The following is a 21132-nucleotide window of genomic DNA, read 5'->3' as shown; positions in this document are numbered from 1 at the left end:
TTGTGTATTTGTTTGGAGATACAGCGTGGAACAGGCTCTTCCAGCCCAACAGGCCATGACCCCCAGAAACCCACCTATTTAACCCTAGACTAATCATGGGACAATTTACAATGACCAATTAACCTACTAACCAGTACATCTTTGGACTGTGGAAGGAAACCAAAGCACTCAGAGGAAATCCACATAGTCACGGACAGAATGTACAAACACCTTATGGACAGTGCTCTAAAATCTGACACCCTGAGTTGTAACAACATCCTGCTAACCATTTTACTGCAGTAGCACCCACCGAGTTCTGTGTCTTACATGGAGAAATGGGAGACTTAGATACAGCAGCAATATTTAAGAGGTACTTAAACACATGAAAAAGCAGAAAATAAAAGAATATGGACAACATGTAGGTAGATGGGGTTAGTTAGAGTGGTATCACGTTTGGCATAGTCCATGTGAATGAAAGGGCTATTGTGCTGTATTGCTCTGTGTTCTATGAGTTTCAGATGAGTGGAAAGTAATGGACATTGATGTCTGAAGGTCAAGAGAAAGAGGTCCAGAAAAATTGTGTTTATAAAAGTATGGCAAAATAAGGGAAGAACTTAACAACTATACAAAGCCTTTCCAGGCTTTGACTGTTCCAAAGTAGTTGAAAGTAATTGTGGTGCTGAATGGTTACGGACGGATAGTACCTACAGTAAGACGAATGAGCTCTTTTAGTTTTGTTGAAGTTGGTGGAGTGGGCCGAGGGGCAAGGAGAATTTACACACCTTCTTCAATTCTGAATGACGGGTCAATCAGTGTTGGATTATGAGTGTTTACAACAGGTGCCACTTTCCACTGCAAATCCTCAATTTCCAATTCGACTGAGGAGTCTTGTAATTTGGGCTGATACGGATTTACTCTACCGCTGTAAGTGTAAAGTCACCACCATTTATGCCCAGGTACTTCATGCTATCATATCTGCAACCGGGAATCTTTCTCTGAAAGTCAGTTCTAATGAAAAAAATTCTGCTGAAAAGCTGGAGAAGAAAAATTATCCCGTCTTCCAAAGGACTGGAAGCAGCTGAATAATAAAATGGATGTGAAAGAGAGGGCATTATCAAAATGACATATTCAGAGGTCACGGCTTCAATAAAGCTGCTGGAAATAGTAATTAAGAATTACAATATATTGTTTGATAAATTAGCTCTCTCTTGTGCTTAACCGTATGCATTCCTTGAAACATTTACTCAATAAATATAAATCACTTCAACCACTTCACTTAGCCATGTAAGAAAAAGCAATATGCCATTCTACAAGTAACTTGGGCTTCTTTTTAAGCTTACATTGGTGAGATTAATTCATCATGGGTATCTGCAAGTTACAATGTTCTCACTTTGGAATTTAGAAAGGGGAGTTGACCCAAGTTTTGTTTTTCTGACTCTGGTTGTGAGGATTGATCTGAAAAACCCAGATTTAATTATTGCAAATTAAATACATGTGGATACATGTATTTTGTTCACTCTACTTCTGTTCAAAACATGGAAGCATTAACAAAAGAAGACAGGAATGTTAATTTTGATATGAAGTTGCACCTTTTCTGCCACAGTCTAACATCATTGTCTTTAAAGTGCTGGGGAAAATTCAAACAAAAGCACAAAGCTATTGGGTATGAGGTCAACTTTCCAAATTTTCTTCATCTCCAATTCCTTTAAGATTCTTTGTTCCCTTCTGCCTCATGGTCATCCTTGGCCATGTGGGTGAAAAGGGGGCATGGCAGCAGACTGAAAGGGAAAGCTGGGCTCAGAAGACCAGAGGAATCTTGGAGCTGGTCAAACTAGGAAATATTGAATAATGTGACGGGCTTAATGTTCTGGTGATCTACAGTCCTGTTCCAGTCTTCTTCCTACCTTGAGGTTGTTCACACATTTTGCTGTAATATACAGTAATGTTAAATTGATCAATATAACTGGCTCAACAAATCATTTAATTACAGGAAAATATGGAGTATAGATGTGAATTAACTATTGTAAGAAAATTATTGCCCTAGCTTGCAATGATTAAACCTTAATCCAAATATTTTGAATTCACATCCAAAGCTGTTTATCACATTTACATTTCTGGATTATTTTATCAATTTAAGATGATGGATGCAAGTGGGGAAGAAAACCTGACTTTAGAATTACGTACAAGTATCAATTTCAAAAGCAACAGCTCAACTTAGATGTTATATAACCTCTTCAATGCCCTCTCAAGTCAAGTGCAAGATAGATGGGAAGCAAGGATAAGTATGTACAAACATTTAAACTTAGAAGATCACCTTCATTTCAAAGAGTGAATATTTTCTTTAAAAAAAAACTACAGTTGCTGGAAATCTTAAATAAAAGCTAAAAATCATGAAAAGACTCAACAGGTCAGGCAGCATCAGCAGGTTAAGAAAAAAAGTGATTGTTTCAGGCCAATAATCATCTGATGAAAAGTCTTCAACCTGAAACAGTGACCTTGTTTCACAGATTGTTCCCAAGCTGCTGTATGTCATGGTCTGGTCCGTGAAGTCCGCATTCCGGTTCACGGTCCAGTCCATTGATTCTTGTTCTGGGTTTTCCTGTTTTCTCCCTTGTACTGTCGAGTGCCTCAATTGAGGCACCTGATTCTCATTTTGGGCTGGCTATATAAATAGCTCCTGGGTTCAGCTTCATTTGCTGGATTGTTCCCTTCCCCTTCCTTCCCCTTCCTTCTGAAGCCCTGCCTGCAACCTCCGCCTGAAGCATCGTCTGCAACCTCGCTTGCGTTGTCACCTGTAACGCTGTCAAGTTCAAGCGCCGGAGCAAGACCGGGGCCTTGCTGTGTCAAGATAAGGAACAGTACGTCCTTGTTTGGAACCGTCTCCTTGTGTCCTCACTTTCGCTAGGTAGGTCCCGCTGTTTGCCGCTACCTTGTGTTGGGAACTGTCTCTTTGTGTTCAGTGTACTGTGTATAGAAAGAGCCCCAGCCCTTGGTCCTGTTCTCAAGGAGGGAGTCCTGGCTCTGTGTGCAGTGTACGAGTCCCAGCCCTATGTCCTGCTCCCAAGGAGGGGTCCCGGCTCTGTGTTCCATGTTCCTGTTCTCAAGACCAAGGCTCTGTGTTTTCCGTGCTCAAGACCAAGGCTCTGAGGTTCTTGAATTTCAAGTCCAAGGCTCTGAGGTTCCTGAGTTCCAAGTCCAAGGCTCCGAGGTTCCTGTTTCCCAAGACCAAGTCAAGGCTTTGTGTTCTCATCCTGTCCATGTGCCTCGCCCAGCCCTGTGCTGGAGGTTCCCTCATCCGGTGCTGGAGGTTGCCTCATTCAGTCCAAGCCAAGGCTTTGTGTTCTCGTCCTGTTCATGTGCCTTGTCCTGTGCAGAAGTTCCACATCCAGTCCTGTAGCCACGTCTTGTCCTCTCCTAGATACGGAGTCCGAGCCCGAGCCAAGACCCAGGTTCTGGGTCCCTGTCCAGTCTCTGGCTTGGAGTCCTAGCTTAGGCTCCTAGTTCCAAGTTCCTTGTCCTGGTCCCGCTTTCCTAGTCTTAGTCCTAGCCCTAGTCCTAGCCCAGGCCCGGTGTCCTTGTCTCGTCCAGGGCCTGTGTCCATGTCCAGCTGCGCTTCTTCCCGCTATGCTTTGTTCTTTCCCGGATTTCCCTCTGATCAATCCTTGCTTCCCGACTTCCCTAGCATTCTTACTGTCATAGTCCAGTTCCTAGTACTTCAGTGTCCGTGTCCTGCATTTGGGTCTGCCATCAATACCTGCCCCCCCCACCCCACCATGACAGAGTATTTCCAGTGTTTCTTTTGTTTTTATTATACAATAAGTTGCTTTCAAGGTGTGTGACTGTCTGACTCCATTCTATATTTGGTTCTTCACAAAGTGCCTCATACACATCGCATTGAGGCAAGGGAAATGGTTCACTGCTGCGGGCTTCCTGTTTTTACAGCTCGTGGCAACAAAGAATTTTCAGGCTTGTAGCAACAAAGGTTCAGAACGCAGCATAAAACGTGACACAATTCAGAAATATTTGGTGTCATATTTATGACATTTGCAAAAATATTACGGTACCACTCACAAATGTTTGATGCCATCAACTACTCACAGATTTTTGATGTCAACAATTCCACGGAAAGCCTTCCTGGGAAGAGCTGGAATCCGGTTCTCACTTAGATCACTGTAAATGAGAAATAGTAGATTTACTACTGGAATTCAAGATAGCAGAAGGAAGTTTTGACAAAAGGGCAAGTGTTACGTTGAAGGGGAGCCTTTGCAATAACTGACAAATAGCTAGTCAAATGGCTTCAAACAAAGTGTGATTATTTCATGCAATGAAAGGAAATTCAAATCTTTAGACACACTTAGCTTTTGTAGCGTTTAAACCACAATAATTGACTAAACATTTAATTAACCAATTTAGAGCTTCATTAACAGAATAATTTAAAAATAGCACAGTGTTTCCAAGTATTTAAATTAGCATTCTGTTCAAAAAACTGATTTTAATTTTCTCAGTTTTTAAAAAATTTGGCAACATTTGCCCAAGGGGGAAGAAGGCCAATCAATTCTAATTCTCATGGGATTTTCATTCAGTAACAGTCGTAGTCTTGGAACAGAGAGAAGAAATGTATTTTCAGTCGTACAATGAAGACAGAAAGAGGGAGACAAGGATGGAGATGAAAAATCGCTGGGTGAATCACACAAAAGCAGAGGCATATATCTAGCTGATGAAAGTAAGGGACGGATAGAGAAAGGGATGGAGGTTTTATTTAACTGCATGCAACCCATGACCAAGGAAAGTATTAAAAAAGAAGAAAATCGGACAGCAAGAAAAACAACCACGGGAACAAAATGAGAAATGGAATTTGGGTGATGCAGAGGGTGAGAAAGATCAGGAAGAAGAGGTAACAAAAGAGAAGAATAGCAAAGGATTCTAATGGAGAAAGTAAGTGGGAAGAATATGAGAAGATGTAAGGGGGGGAAATTGTAATGAAAACACAGGAATAACTTGGGAAATTAGTGATATGTAGGATAGAACTCAGGGAGGGAGTATTCGAGAAGGACGTATGGTGACACACAAAAAAAGGCATTTGGTAAGAAAATTAATCCTTTCAATCACATTGAATGGCTCCTGTTTATATGGACGATGTAATTTAAATTGACACGTCTCAGTAACTGATGTTTCCTTTTAAAACATAAACATATGAGAAACACAAATTACAACCTATTCAACGGATGGGTTCTTCATTTGGTTTTAATGTTCACAAAGCTGAACCAAAATTCTGATACATTTCACTTTTCAAATTATTGCCTTTGATTCCTTAACTGATCCAGTAACATACATATTATAACACAAATATGTCAAATCTTTGGGGGGCAAAATATTTTGACAAAAGCTTGTTAAGAACTTCATAAAAATACAATTCCACAAAAAAAACTTTTCCAAGAGCTAATATTTTGAGTGCTCTATTTTGAATCAACATTGTCCAAAGCAGGGCAGTGAGAATATGGTTTGGGTTCAAAATTCTAAGACAGCTCCAAATCTAGATATAGTGGAGAGGATTATTTTTCACATAGATGTCCAAGGCCTCCACAGCATCACAGAGAAAAACAGCATTTGATGTTTGCTACCACTCTGGTTTTTGTGCTGGGTGAATCCAGGCACAAAGTGAAATTTGGCCAGACACTTTGAAGCGCACCTTCAATAACTCCAAAAGACTGAAGTTGGGTAAAATACTGAAAGGCTTTTATTCGCTGTACAATACGACCTCCATGGTGAGTGTCTGCCCCCGGACTGAGGGGGAGGGGCAGGACGAAACACCTTTATACAGGACTCTGTGGGAGGAGCCACAGGGGCAGTCAGCAGAGGGGCGTGTCCAGACAGTTAACCCAGTTACAACATATATATGGTTTACCACACACATAAAGGTGTTGTTCATATTAATACACTTGATGTTTCTTAAACACACTGAATGGCGTCATTATTCCTATAATACCAAGTTAATTGCAGCAGAAAATTCCACACTCTGCCTGTCACTGACAGTCTCAGTAGAACTGGAACTTCTCATATTTGTTTATTGTACTTCCCACTATTTAAAAAGGGCACAATTCTGACATTTGAGAAGAAAAGATTTCATCTATCTTGATCTTAATTAGCACCATCTTGGATGCTGGGCACCACACCCCTCACTGCAGGTGACCGTAAATACATTCACATATCCACAAGTGCTCTTTTTACGTGGTAGGTCTTTATTATGGAAGGGAAATTTTGTCAATGTGCAGGTAACTATGGATATAATAAGAAATTCCTGATGGTCCATGCTGTGTTTCCAGGAAGCAAACATGGCTCCTTAATCCTTGTGTTCTGGCACATGTGACATGCTTCATATTGCCCAGAAGAATGGATCCTGGTGTGAAAGGCTGGCCAGTACTTTCTTGGCAAGCCCTACCAGTATGCCTTCAAGCACAGTAGCAGAACGCTCTAACTCTGGCTCTGCACAGGCCCCAGGATAGAGGAGGAAGATGAAACTTTGATACGTGCTTTGATATGGAGTGCCTTCCACAAAGCAGATGGAGTAGAGTTCATCCAGATGTGCTGCATGCTGGTGAACCACTGATAAACAGAACAGCACCAATTAGATTCAGAGGCTGAAGCCCTTGAGGTCGAGCCCTGAGGAAAGTCAGAGCAAAAGGTGCAGGAGGAAGGGATGGTTCCCAGCAGCCAGCAGGGCGTGGAGATCGTGGGCATTGGCCACTCAGTGCTGAAAGGACTCCCTTAACAGAAACATGGTTTTCATCAGCAGCCTGCAAAAGACCCAGGAGCTTGTCTGCATACTGCAATCTTCAGCACCTACATTGTACAACAGATGTATAAACTCCCTCACACTCTCTTGTGCAGGTCCTCTTGCACTGACTATAACACAATCATCAATGAATCCCTTCTCTAGTTTCTTTAAAGGCTGAGAGAATGTCCCAGTATGTCCTGAAGCATGGCATTTCACCAAGAGAGCGCAGATCCCCCTCCATAAGGATTCTGCAGAGCCAAAGAGTGAAGTGTGTGCAATGTTGCAAATCCTGTGAGTGCAAGAGATTTCTTACAGCATTTCCCCATTCTGAGGGATTTGTCTCTTGTGGGAGAAATAACTGCAGCCATCTCCAACCAGGCTCTGCTTGCCCAGGCAATTCTCCTGGCACCCTAATGCCCAGTATTGCCTTCCTGGTTTGTATCTCATTGACCAGGAATTCCTTGGCTTTTTGAGTGATTGTGGGAGCTCTTTAACATCCTCTCCTTCCTCCAAAGAGAGCCATGAGCTGTATTGCTACTGTTTGACCTTTTACAGCTGATTCCTATCCCTGACATCTACACAACAAGAGATAATGAAGTAAGGTCCTTTCCAGAATCATGCGGTCCTGTCTCAGCATGTTTATGGGTATGAACCATGCTTACACCACTTCATAGTTTGTCCTCTTTTACAACGTTTCAACAAACAAGACACCAGAGGAGCTCGACTAAGAAGGGAAATGCACCATTGTGTTCTAGGAACCCAAAACATCAACTGTTTATTTCCCCTTGTAGATGTTGCCAGACCCATTCAGTTCCTCCATCATTGGATTTACTGCTCCAGATTCCAGCTTCTACAAGATTTTGTGTCTCCATTTCATAAGGACTCAATTAGGAGATGGCACACAGCCAGGTTTGGCTCACTAAAAGTAATGGCAATAAAATTTCCAGGCAGTATTTGAAAACATTATTACTACAGCCCACTGACAAAATATTTAAGCATTGCTGAGAACAAAACTGTCCAATCTGCTGTTATTAATGGATCAGCGAAGCTATTCCACAAATGGAGCAAAAGCCTGACTTCATTTGTTATGGACCACACAAACTTACTGCACTAACCGCACCCGCCCCTTCTCCCAGGCTGCTTCCTTACCTTCAACCCTGATTTTCAAATTGATTCCATAGAAAAACGGGTAAACTTCCTTCCTCTATCATCTTCACAACTGGTGAACTGTCCATCACCACATAGCAGTGGCAGCTCACTGAGCAATTTCTAAAGAGGGTACATTTTTGAGCTTCTCTTCTGACTATCTGGTGTGCATTGAAATCACTCCTCCCAGAATATGTCCAATTTTTGTCAAGATCCAGCACTGATTAGCACCAGAAGACAGATCATTATTTTCTTTTGGCTTAACTTGACTTAAAAAAAATATAGAAATTTGCCCACTATTAATGACAGTGTGGAATTTTTATTAGTATGAATCCAACCCTTGACTGAAATCAAATGGCATGGAACCGTATTCAACCACAAAAATAAAACAAATGCAGCCTGAATACAGAAGCTCAAACTTGCTTTCCTCTCTCTCCTACAATAAACACAATATATTCTGGAGATGAGATTCTACAGATGCTGGAAACCTTGAATCATATACACAAAGTGATGGAAGAACTCAGCAAGCCAGGCAGCATATGGAGCTGTGTGAGGTCGTAAGTAAGAACAAGCAGAACCTAATCGCTGTTTTACTGGCGGGAGGATGGGGTGAAGGCAGACGTGCTGGAAATGGAGGAGACATGGGTGAAGACAGCATCGATGACAGTGGAAATGAAACACCATTCTTTGAAAAAAGAGGACATCTCAGATGTTCTAGAATGGAAAGATTCAACCTAAGAACAGATGCAGTAGAGACCGAAGGACCAAAAGAAGGGAATAGCATTTTTCCAAATGACAGGGTGGGAACAGGTATAGGCCAGATAACTATGAGAGTCAGTAGGCTTGTAAATGCCAGTAGACAGTTTATCTCCAGAGATGGTGACAGAGAGATCAAGAAAGGGAAGACAAAAGTCAGAGATAGACCAAATGAATTTGAGGGCAAAACGGTAGTTGGAGGCAAACTTGATGGAAATGATGAGCTCAGCATGAATGCAGAACACAGGATCACTGCAGTCGTCAATGTAGCAGAGGAAAGTTGGAGCAGTCCATGTTTTAAACCTACACTGGTAATGCTCCTCATCTTTTCCTCAATGTCAACTGTTTATTCCCCTCCATAGATGCTGCCTGATGTGTTAAGTTCCTCCAGTATTTTGTGCGTGTTGCACAACAGCTGTTGTCACTAAACTGACACCAAAATGCAAAGAGCTCAAGAAATGAAGTACTAGTTGAAGCAATGTAAACATGGCGACACCTTCATGGATACTGAACGGGCTGGACTGCTAGCTTATTGTTGCATATTTTGGAGTTTAACAGATCGGGGAGGAGCAATGAATGCATGGTTTAGACTATGCAAAATTGCTATGTTAGAACGCAAACAACAGGAATTCTGCAGATGCTGGAAATTCAAGCAACATACATCAAAGTTGCTGGTGAATGCAGCAGGCCAAGCAGCATCTGTAGGAAGAGGCGCAGTCGACGTTTCAGGCCGAGACCCTTCGTCCTGACGAAGGGTCTCGGCCTGAAACGTCGACTGCGCCTCTTCCTACAGATGCTGCTTGGCCTGCTGCGTTCACCAGCAACTTTGATGTATGTTGCTATGTTAGGAAGCTTTTCTTAAGGAGTATTGGAATTCAGTTTAACTGGTTGTGTATGATGTTTCCCTGTATTATTTCAAGAGGCTGTCTTGATTCATGACTGAACACGGATCACATGAATGCTAGTGGCCAATTAGTTAAGGTTCTGTGGCTTTGCACAGGATTTGAGGACTTGACTTCCAAACACCCTTTTCCTGAGATGGCGAAGGGCTGGGCAGGCACATTGAAAGCTGTTGTAAAACTCTGGCTAGGACACATCTGGAGTATTGCATAAAGTTCTTGTCACCCCACTATAGGAAGGATGTCGAGGCTTTGGAGAAGGTGCAGAAGAAGTTTACCATAACACTGCCTGATTTAGAGGGCATGTGTTATCATGAGAGGCTGGATAAACTTGGGTTGTTTTCTTTAGAACAGCGGAGGTTGAGGGGAGATCCGATAGAAGTTTAGATAGAGTAGATAGAGAGAGGGGCATAGATAGAGTAGACAGGGAAAATCTGTTTCCCAAGATTTTAATGTCTAATACTGGAAGACATGCATCGAAGGTGAGAGGGGTAGATTCAAGGGGCATGAGAGGCGTAGGTATTTTACTCAGAGAGTAGTAGATGCCTGGAATGTACTGCCTGGTATAGTAGTAGAGGCAAATACACAGAGGCTTTTAAGGATGTTTGAATGGGCACATAGATGTAAGGAAGATGGTGGATTATGGACATTGTGTAGGTAGAGGGATTAGTGTGTGGGTGTTTTTGATTTGCTTTTTAGCTGGTTCAGCACACCATTGTAGGTCAACTGGCCTGTTCCTGTGCTGTACTGTTCTATGTTCTATGTTCTAAATGCTATCTTCAGTATCTGCTCTCACAAGAGAGGTGGGTCCAAAGATACAAGATGTGGTCCACATTTTCCATGATCTTGCTCTAAAGCTTCATTGTTGGATGATGGTGTTGTACAGTCAGTACAGGGTAGCAGAGCACCTTAGTTTGTGGATGCTGAACGTGAGCCCATCCTGTTGTATATTTCAATGAACACGTTAATGGTGGGAACCTGACCGAAGTGGCATTGGTGCCCTACAGTTTGATTTATGAGACTGGGATGATTTTGGTTCTTGTTTGGAGATAATGTAGGTTGAACAGCTTCCCATTAGTCCCATAGATTATTTCCACTCCATCAAGAAGCTTATTAAAGTGAAATGGTGTGCCTTAGGCTATGGTCTATCAGGTCATCCCTGCTTTCCTCTATAAGCATTGGAGAAATACCACACGATTCATTGGCAAGATAATCAACCAACATTAGTGTCCTCTTCGAGGTTAATTTGCCCAGCCTTAAGGACCTATTTACACTCAATTAGCTCCATTAGGTAGACTTCATTTTTTGCATACCCAAGACAAAATTCCCTAAATAGACGTATAATTTTAAATTCTGTCACCATGAGAGATACCACTCAAACAAACAATTCAATGATGCTCCCGGATCCCTTTTGTGAAAAGTACAAAACCCTCATTGATTTCTGTTAATTATTAACCCATGACCCGTCAAAGTTCAGTGCAGCACTGAGAATTTCCAATCTATACTTTAGAAATACACAGAGGTTCATTTTAAATGGTGGAAGTAATGCCTTCTGTCCCAACTGTGGCAAAGCCTGCTGTTTCTATATTGGCCTCATCAGCCACGTTTGGAATCCACAAAAGTTGAGTGGAAGCAAGTCATCCTCAGCTCCGAGGGACTTACAAGAAAAGAAATACCCATGGATTTTGTGATCTTTTATCCTTGTTTTGTGGTTTAAAAATATCACTTTCCAAGGGGTTGTTTATTGGTCCAGAGATCTTCATTAGTTTGTGGCCCCTCTAGGGAATCAAATACCTCAGTGGTAGGAAGTGCCATGTCATGAGGCTTGGACAGCTGGATTCTTCCAACCCATTAATTTGTCTGTTTATATGAATTTAAATGAGCTAAATTTGATTGGACATAAATTAAAATACTATTTTTCAATAGCAGTTTGTCAATTGCCATTTTGAGTACCTAAGTAATGGCTCTTTTCAGCGTCTTCCTCCCCTCTCACTCTGTGGTGCAATTTTTAAATTTATAATACACAATGTAAATTATGAATATGGTCGGCAGCTGAATAGAAAGAATTCTCTGATATTTAACGAACTAGAAATATTATGACTCCTATTTTACAGAGAACTGTAGTTAAAAACATAGATATTCACAGTCAGCAAAAGAAGTCATTGATATGTACTTATGCATGACCACATCAGTATCAATACGTATAGATTGTGTGATTAAACAACTGACATAAAAACCTTGATAACATGATCCAGTTCACCCAACCAGAAGCAGGAAATTAAACATCATAACTTCAGTTAAATTGAATAAAAGTAGTTTTAGTCCAAAGTTCAAAGTACATTTATAATTAAAGTATGTATTCTTTATACAACCTTGAGATTCATCTTGTTACAGGCAGCCACAAAACAAAGAAACCCAAAAGAACCCATTAAAACAAAAGAAGACCGTCAAATACGCAATGTGCAGAGAGAAAAAGCAAATCGTGCAAACAATAAAAGTGAGCAAATAACATTTAGAACTGAAGTTTATGCTTCAGAGGCCTGTTAGTTGCAGCCCAAGGCCTCAGTTCAGTGCAGAGATAAGTGAACCTCGCGGAGCAGTGGGCTGAGGTTCACTGCAGAGATGAATAAATAATAGGATTTATTTCCTCAGAAGGTAGTGAATTGCTGGTTATTCATGTGCATGGGTGCATGTACTCTGTGTGTGTGTGTGTGTGTGTGTGTGTGTGTGTCTATGTACGGGTGGGTGTATGCCTGTGTGGCTGTGTCTGAGTGTGAGCATGTGGCTCTGTGTGTGTGTGTGTGTGTGTGTGTGTGTGTGTGTATGTGTGCAAAACTGTTCCCTCTGAGCTGCACAGGCGTGCAGCCATGCAGTGGCTAAAATGCTCCCACACACATAACCGTTGTTGCCGCGCAGCTGGAATTTTCTTTTATATAAGGTTTATATAATTCTGAAATGACATTAATATAATTTTGAAATTACGCTAATATAATTTTGAAATATCCTGTACCGGAAAATGAAATTTCCTATAAGACTGTGCTTGTGAGCTTTTTGAAACTAACTGCATGTGACAGTATCATTATTGTTAAGGCAATAAATAAATTTGATAGCAACAACAATCTTGATATTAAAAGATGGTGATGTTTATGTCAGATGGGGCAAATGTTACGCTTGGAAAGAATAATGGTGTTGCAGCAATTCTTCAATAAGAAATAAAGCATCTGTCTCAGTAATATTGTGTTGCACACACTCCTGCAAACAGTGTATACAATGTTCAACAGGTCGTTGGCTTAAAAAGGGTAAACTAAAGGAATTAAATGTCACAGAAAGTGATGTTGTGTTATTTAGACCACGAAACGATGTAAGATGACTGTCAAGATATTTTGCTGTTACTGTTTTAATGAGGAAATATGAAGTTTTGATCCAGTTCAGGAATGTGATGATCCAATCAGCAACTACTGCCTAAAGATTTTGACCAATCGAGTACCATTAACTGTCCTTAACAATGTTTTATAAAATCTGGCCTCTCTTTATAAGTTCCTTCAGAAAAGCTGTTTGAATACAACTGAAGCATTGAAGTCTGCAAAAGCAAAAATTAACATGTTACAGTCACAGGATCTTAGCGATACTGTTTATTTTAGCAACAAAATGAAAGATCTGCTTGCAGCTGTAAGTTCTGATGTCGATACAGTCTCTATTACTTGATTCATTCAATGTGTGTGTTATCAGTTGAATAATAGAATTCCTGATGATGAGTTAAGAGATTGGCAAGCTTTTGAGTTTGTTGCCATTGCAAACACAACCAATTTTGGATTTGGAAAAGAGAATGTTGTATGACTGACAAAAAAATACTCAGCTACTGTTATGAACTACAACAAAAGCATTGCCTCAAAAATATTGCAGCAATATTGTAATTTCAAATTTGTCATTTCTGAGAAAGTTAATACTAGTTCAATTAGGACATTCACTGATATGTTGAACTATGTGTTTAGTAATGAAGAATTTGAAGAACTGTCAATTCCTGTTGACATTGTTGGAACATTTCAAGCTTCTAGTGCTGACTGTGAATGTGGATTCAATCTTACGAATTCAATCAAATGTAAATCCAGAAACAAACAAGAAGTGGAACATTTAGATGATCTAATGAGGATTAAGAAGTATCTTTCATCTGGATGTGAAATTAATCTGGAGAATGTTTATAGACAATGGATTTGTAATAAAGATTGATGAGAAAAAGTTAACAAAATGCGAAAGATTTTCTTTGTTGTACTGCATTTTGTTATACCCTTCAATTAATATGTAAAATCAAAAGTATGCGATTTTTCAATTTTCATTCTCAATGCTCATAGTATGCATATTACAAAAAAACTAATTTAAAGTGCCACAGTTTTCAGGCCATGTAAAAATTTCCTCCTCAGAGCAATCTGGTTGGTCTGCGCAGAATGGGGTGGGTGTGGGTGTGTGTGTGTGTGTGTGTGTGTGTGTGTGTGTGCGTGTGTGTTTTCTGGGCCTTCAAAAGGGAGTTTGAAGAGTTCCTGACCACAGAAGAGATCGAATTACATTCACATATAAGGTCAATCTTTATAGGATCACCCAATCCATGTGATTTCCAACATTTGAGATATGATCAGCATATTTCCACATTAGTTCTTTTTTCTCCTCTCTTTATTTTTGCCTTTCTATCTAGACAGCCCTTGCATGACCTTGTATTTTGTTTCAATACCCTACTATACCACTGAGTTGGACCTGCCCAGAACACTAGGAATGAAGAGGCAGCTCAGCTGATTCAAAGATGTTCTGGATCATTTCCATGCTCAAGTATCAAACCAACCATGTACAATTTGCTTTATAATCAACTCTATTTGATGTCATTAATCCCCTCAGGAAGGGGAATAACTTTAGGTTAAAAGTACCATGAAAGTAAATCTTGTGAAATATCTCTTCAATTTTTCACAGTAATCAGGCCAACTCCAGGTTGTCAGTGTAACATTACAATTTACATTACTCAACCCAGTTCTGTAGTGTTCTACACACAACATCTGAAGGTCCCATGAGAATTGAAAATACAGTGATTTGTAGATAATTGGATCATACATCTCAATTTATTCCTACAGCAATCAATTGTGAAGAACTAGATAAAAACCTAGCAAGGGATGATGATATTTACAAATGCTTTGTGGCAATGCCAAGATTTTGGTCAGATGAACATGAGGAGATGAAATGATGATGAAGAATAAGTGGAAGCAGAATGTTGCAATGATATCTAGTCATACTTTTGTTCAAGTTTCTTGCAGCCTAATAAAAGACGGGACCACCTGCTTTATTACAAAAGTTGCATTGACCAGAAAATACATGGTTTGTTTCTTGCTCTCTCATGAATTGGCTACACTCAGACCCAGACCATGAAGCTGGTCTTAATTGAGTGAAACTGCAGAGAATGCAATTAGCAAATTTCCAACGCCGAGCTTTAATATTTCAATCAGATTCCAAAATTCACAGCCCTATGTTGCCTCCATATGTCACCTCTTGGCCTCTTGCTGATATTTCTGTCCTTCCCTCCTCTCCTATATCCTCCTATTGCTTGCAAGCCCTTACCCGATTCCTACCCCTTGCCTCTTTATACTGGCTAACTCTTCTTTACCTTTTCAGTCCAGCTGAAAGGTCTCAACCCAAAATGCTAACTGTCCATTTCCCTCTGCAGATACTGCCTACTGAGCTGCTGTTCCTCTGCCAGCTTATCTTTGCTCAAATGGTTCAATTTAATATCAGAGAATGTATACAGCATACAACCTGAAATTCTTATTCTTCACAGGCATCCAGCCGAAATGCAGTTGCTAATATGAGCATTAGTTGAGAAAAAAAAATCTGAATCATCTGCAGTATCCCATCATTCAAGAGCACATTCAGATCTATAGCATCTTTAATGGAAAACCTTGCACAGATACTGGGATGGGCACAAGGTCAAGACAAAAGGATGGGCACAAAGTCAAGACAACTGTTTCCAGGAAGATCATTCAAATGCAAGGTCAAATTGGTAGCTTCTGAAGCCAGTACAAAGGGAGAAAAAACACAGCAGAGGAGTTGAGAAAAAAAATCCGGAACTGAAGAGCTAGGTGGCAGAAAGTTAAAGCACTTGAACTAAAGAACAGAGGTTTAGCAATGAAGAAAATGGATGCAGAAAATGGATGCAGAAAATTAAAGATGGATAAAATGAGGTAAGGTCAAGAGCCACCTGGATATAACAATGAGAATTTAAAATTTAGAATATTAAGAAATTTTGAAGCTACAGCTATTCTTCAGTACGAACTAAAGATTTTGCAAGATTGTAAAAGGAAAATATGAAAATACTGTTTTTAATATGCCTGATATTTTTATGGAATTTCCAGATGCAAATAAATCCCAGCTATAATATCCACTGTTCAGCACTTAATGATAATGAAGCACATACTTGCCAGGTGCTTCATTAGTATTAATTTGATCTGGAGTTTAATAAAAGACAAAGCCAAGTTAACATTATTTGCCTTTGATTTCATCATTGTATTTTCTTTCTGTCCAACAGGTGAGACGCTGAAATGTCTTTGTCACTCTCAATCTGCAATAGATACAATTATAGGCTGGGATAAGGAATATTAAATATTCATTGAAATATTTACACATCTCACACTCTGTGTGAGCAGAACTATTTTGGCAGGCTACTCAGATACCTGTAGTGAGCACAGCAAAAGGGGTTGCAGAAATATGCTATAATTTGCAAAAAAAATAATGTTTTTGACTGTGTAATATAAACACCTTTCATATGAAGGTCACTCATTTCAAACACATTAGAAGGAATGGCAGCAGGCACATATTCTCACCACCCCTTTTAATTATCCTCCTCTAAAGGACTGTAACTATGGTAACCTGGTGCTTAACTTGAATTGTTTCCATAATCAAGCTGCCTTTCTGAGTTTCTTTAAAGGGTGACAGTTCCTTTCCAAAAGAGGAACAAATTATATAGCTTCCAACACTCAACATCTGGATCACTCTTTGATGGACTCCAGAGAAGCAAGTTTCCTCAGCTGATTTGTTAATCAAAACCTCTTAGTGTAACTTTGCTTTGGTAAAAGGGTAACTATTGCATTTGTTAGTAACTAACAGTTCATAAAAACTTGATATACTTATGGATATCATTTTACAGTTCTTCATCCTCATGTGGCTACTGTCATATACAATCAAAGAGGACCACACTGAAGATCATTATCATCGCTAAACAGAGGTTGAATCAAATCAAGGTACCTTCCTAAACTTCATTCAAAGGAAGTGATTGTAAAGCAATAATCCCAATATAGGCAAAGGTGACAGACATACACTACTTGAATTTCTCTCCTATGACATGATTGGAATCCTTGATGAGATAACTGGTTTCAGTTTCCATCATCTCACCCATCCTCTGTGCAATCACTTTTAGGTGCCTTATTCCTCGCAAGAAGATTGGGGTAGATTGCTAAATGCACATACAAACATTTGAGCAGGATAATGTAATTTCTCTGAGTACGAAATTCGAGAGTGTTATGGTGCTACGTTCATTCCACACTAACATGTGGAAGTGAATGTTGGACAATATCAAAGCAAAATGAGGGAAGACTCAAAGCTACAAGAATGTGGTTTCTGAGAAGAATGATGAAAATATCGTGGAAGGACAGTGTAACAAATGAGGAACTGTTGCAAAAAGCCAGTATAAGAAGAGAGCTGATATCAACAATGTGGACACACAGATGGAATTCCTGGAACATGTACTGAGGAAAGAGAAGCTTGAGCATCTTGTGTGATGGGAAAATTGGTGGAAGAAAAAGTCACAGTCAGCGGTGCATGACATTCATGAGTTACATCAAGCGATGGGCAGGCAAAAGTTTTGAAGAACTTATTGGAACTTCTCAGATTAAAGACAGATGGAATACCAAGATCACCCATGTCATACAACATGGTGCTTAATGATGATGATGTTAGAACAGGCACTGCAGTTTAATAAGGATCAGGAGATTTGGCATTGGACAATTTTCCACCTGTACTCAGTTTCATTTACAACCACCTTCATGAAGATGAGAGCCCTCTCCCAGGAGCTTAAGCATCAATTTATACCCTAGAGTGGAACTGATCTAGTAGTGATTAGCTGCTGTTCTTTCGTTGCAAAGTATGATGTTAACTGCATCACTAATTTAGAATTCTGCATTCACAGACTCAAGGACATTAGATTAACGACCATGTTTAGATCTACATTGGTCTCATTACAAAAAGCATTGCAAGAAACTCATGTTGATACTTAGGTCTAATGAGTCACGTTTATATCTATCGCTTGGTGTGTGTCTGATCCTGCCTTGCATTAGTTGGCTTCAATTTTTTGAAAATCATTGTTGCTTCCATTTTCCCATCTTCTTGTCATGTTTAACAGTTTTGTTCAGGCAGCAGACAAAGCAGAACTGCATTTTGATAAAACTAACTTAATGCAGAAACAACTTTGCAGCCCTCAACAATGTATAGATATTTCTCCACATAGAGCACAATGATTTAACTCTTGATTTTCCATCCTATTTGTGGAAGATCTTTTTCTCCTCTTGTTAGCTCCAACAGTGAGAATCAGCATTGTGAGAGATTTGCAGGCACCTATCCCACATTCTAACATTCAGCTGCACAATGTGTCACTGTGCCTACATGCTGCATTACTCAAACAAGTGTTTGCAACTGAAATTTAATGCTCCACATCAACTTTGTGTAATTAGAATTTAATATGCCTCTTAACTGAAATGGTAAGTAGATATTTCTGTAAATCCTTGTCACTGAATTCCCAGCCAGAGTAGCGTGATGATACTTTTATTTCTGGAAATCAAATAAGCCAATACAGCCAGAATATGGAGCTTAATTTCATATTTGTGCATTGAATGTTAATTTGCATTTTGCAAAACTATCCACTGGTGTTTATCTGTTGAAAGCAGTTTTCAAACTTCATAGTAAATGAGATATTGAAACAGAAGTAGAAAAGACTGCAACAAAGGGGCGCCTACAGGACTGCTTTGAATTGGTGGACTGGACTGTATTTAGGGATTCATCTTCAAACCTGGAAAAGTATGCTTCAGTTGTTACTGACTTCATTAAAACCTGTGTGGATGAGTGTGTGCCCACAAACACTTTCTATACATTCCCAAACCAAAAGCCGTGGATGAACCAGAAGGTACGTCATCTGCTGAAGGCTAAATCTGTGGCATTCAAGTCTGGCAACCCAGGCCCGTACCAGAGAACCAGCTATGATTTGCAGAGGGCTATTTCAAGGGCAAAGAGACAATGTTGAAGGAGGTTGGAGGCGACATCAGATGCACGGCAACTCTGGCAGGGTCTGCAAGACATTACTTCCTACCAAGTGAAACCCAATAGCATGAATGGCAGCGATGCTTCACTACCAGATGAACTCAATGCCTATGCCCACTTTGAAAGGGAGAACACAACTACAGCTGTGAAGATCCTTGCTACATCTGATGACCCTGTAATCTCCATCCCAGAAGCCGATGATAGGCTGTCTTGAAAGAGAGTGAACCCTCGTAAGTTGGAAGGTCCCGATGGAGTACCTGGTAAAGCTCTCAAAACCTATGCCAACCAACTAGCGGGAGTATTCAAGGACACTTTCAACCTCTCACTGCTACGGGAAGTTCTCACTTGCTTCAAAAAGGCAACAATTATACCAGTGCCTAAGAAGAATAATGTGGGCTGCCTTAATGACTATCGCCCGGTAGCACTCACATCAACAGTAATGATACGCTTTGAGAGGTTGGTCATGACTAGAGTGAACTCCTGCCTCAGCAAAGACCTGGATCCATTGCAATTTGCCAATTACCACAAAAGTTCAACAGCAGATGCAATTTTAATTGCTCTCCGCACAGCTTTAGACCACCTGGAGAAGACAAACACCAACATCAGGATGCTGTTCATCGACTATAGCTCAGCATTTAATACCATCATTCCCACAATCCTGATTGAGAAGTTGCAGAACCTGGCGCTCTGTATCTCTCTCTGCAATTGGATCCTCGACTTACTAACCGGAGGACCACAATCTGTGTGGATTGGTGATAATATATCCTCCTTGCTGATGATCAACACTGGTGCACCTCAAGGTGTGTGCTTAGCCTACTGCTCTACTCTCTGTATACACATGACTGTATGGCTAGGTGTAGCTCAAATACTATCTATAAATTTGCTGATGATACCACCATTGTTGGTAGAATCTCAGGTGGTGACGAGAGGACATACAGGAGTGAGATATGCCAACTAGTGGAGTGGTGCCACAGCAACAACCTGGCACTCAACGTCAGTAAGACGAAAGAACTGATTGTGGACTTCAGGAAGGGTTAGACGAAGGAACACATACCAATCCTCATAGAGGGATCAGAACTGGAGAGAGTGAGCAGCTTCAAGTTCCTGGGTGTCAAGATCTCTGAGGATCTAACCTGGTCCCAACATATTAATGTAGTTATAAAGAAGGCAAGACAGTGGCTATTCTTTATTAGGAGTTTGAAGAGATTTGGCATGTCAACAATTACACTCAAAAACTTCTATAGTTGTACTGTGGAGAGCATTCTGACAGGCTGCATCACTGTCTGGTATGGAGGGGCTACTGCACAGGCCCGAAAGAAGCTGCAGAAGGTTGTAAATCTAGTCATCAGCTCCATCTTCGGTACTAGCCTACAAAGTACCCAGGACATCTTCAGGGAGCGGTGTCTCATAAAGGTAGCGTCCATTGTTAAGGACCTTCAGCACACAGGGCATGCCCTTTTCTCACTGTTACCATCAGGTAGGGAGGTACAGAAGCCTGAAGGCGCACACTCAGTAATTCAGGAATAACTTCTTCCCCTCTGTCATCTGATTCCTAAATGGACACTACCTCACTTTTTTTTAATATACTGTATTTCTGTATTTGCATTTTTTAATCTATTCATGTAATTGATTTATCTGTTTATTTATTATTATTATTTTTATTTTATTTATTATTATTGTTTCTCTCTGCTAGATTATGTATTGCATTGAACTGCCGCTGCTAAGTTAACAAATTTAACGTCCATGCCGGTGATAATAAACCTGATTCTGATTCTGAAATATTTGCACGGAAAATAAGATTCAAATCAAACAACGAATGAGTGTTGAGAAATCAGGAACATCGAACAAACAGGCTCATTTATATAACTAAATTAGAATGGCACTCCTTTCAGCAGATCCTTCAACAAGAGCAGATAAATCAACATGCTGGCTGCATTCTTCCTGTCACTGTCTCCTTATCCATAGTCTTTCAAAGTGAAACAGATTTGGCTGTTTTATGTCATTGCTCTAAGGACAACAATTCATATCATAATATAGCATTAAAAATGATAGTAGCATGCATTTCAAAAGAAATGTGGAAAGAAAATGAAGTTACCTTTAGAACACACGAAGAAAGGTTTATTTCTCTGGTGATTGCCATGTAAAACTGTGGTGAAGGCCAGTCAGCTATACTGCTGGAAGTCTTATAGTTAGTTAGTTACTGACTGTAACGCTGTGGGTGTTTAGGGCAGCTTTTTG

General features: G+C 40.2%; 1 protein-coding gene across 2 annotated transcripts in view; it reads right to left on the bottom strand.

Annotated features, from left to right (window-relative positions):
- Positions 1 to 21132, bottom strand: part of LOC134349406 (slit homolog 3 protein-like) — a 674478-nt gene that overhangs the window by 272711 nt on the left and 380635 nt on the right. For both annotated transcript variants that reach the window (XM_063053662.1, XM_063053663.1), the window contains one exon: positions 4078 to 4149. In XM_063053662.1, coding sequence (XP_062909732.1) covers positions 4078 to 4149 — 72 coding nt within the window. The remainder of the gene's footprint in view (positions 1 to 4077; positions 4150 to 21132) is intronic.

This window comes from Mobula hypostoma, chromosome 7, assembly GCF_963921235.1.
Source record: "Mobula hypostoma chromosome 7, sMobHyp1.1, whole genome shotgun sequence".
Lineage (NCBI taxonomy): Eukaryota > Metazoa > Chordata > Chondrichthyes > Myliobatiformes > Myliobatidae > Mobula > Mobula hypostoma.
The sequence above is the reverse complement of the archived record's forward strand: the minus strand, read 5'-3'. Positions and strand labels throughout refer to the sequence as shown.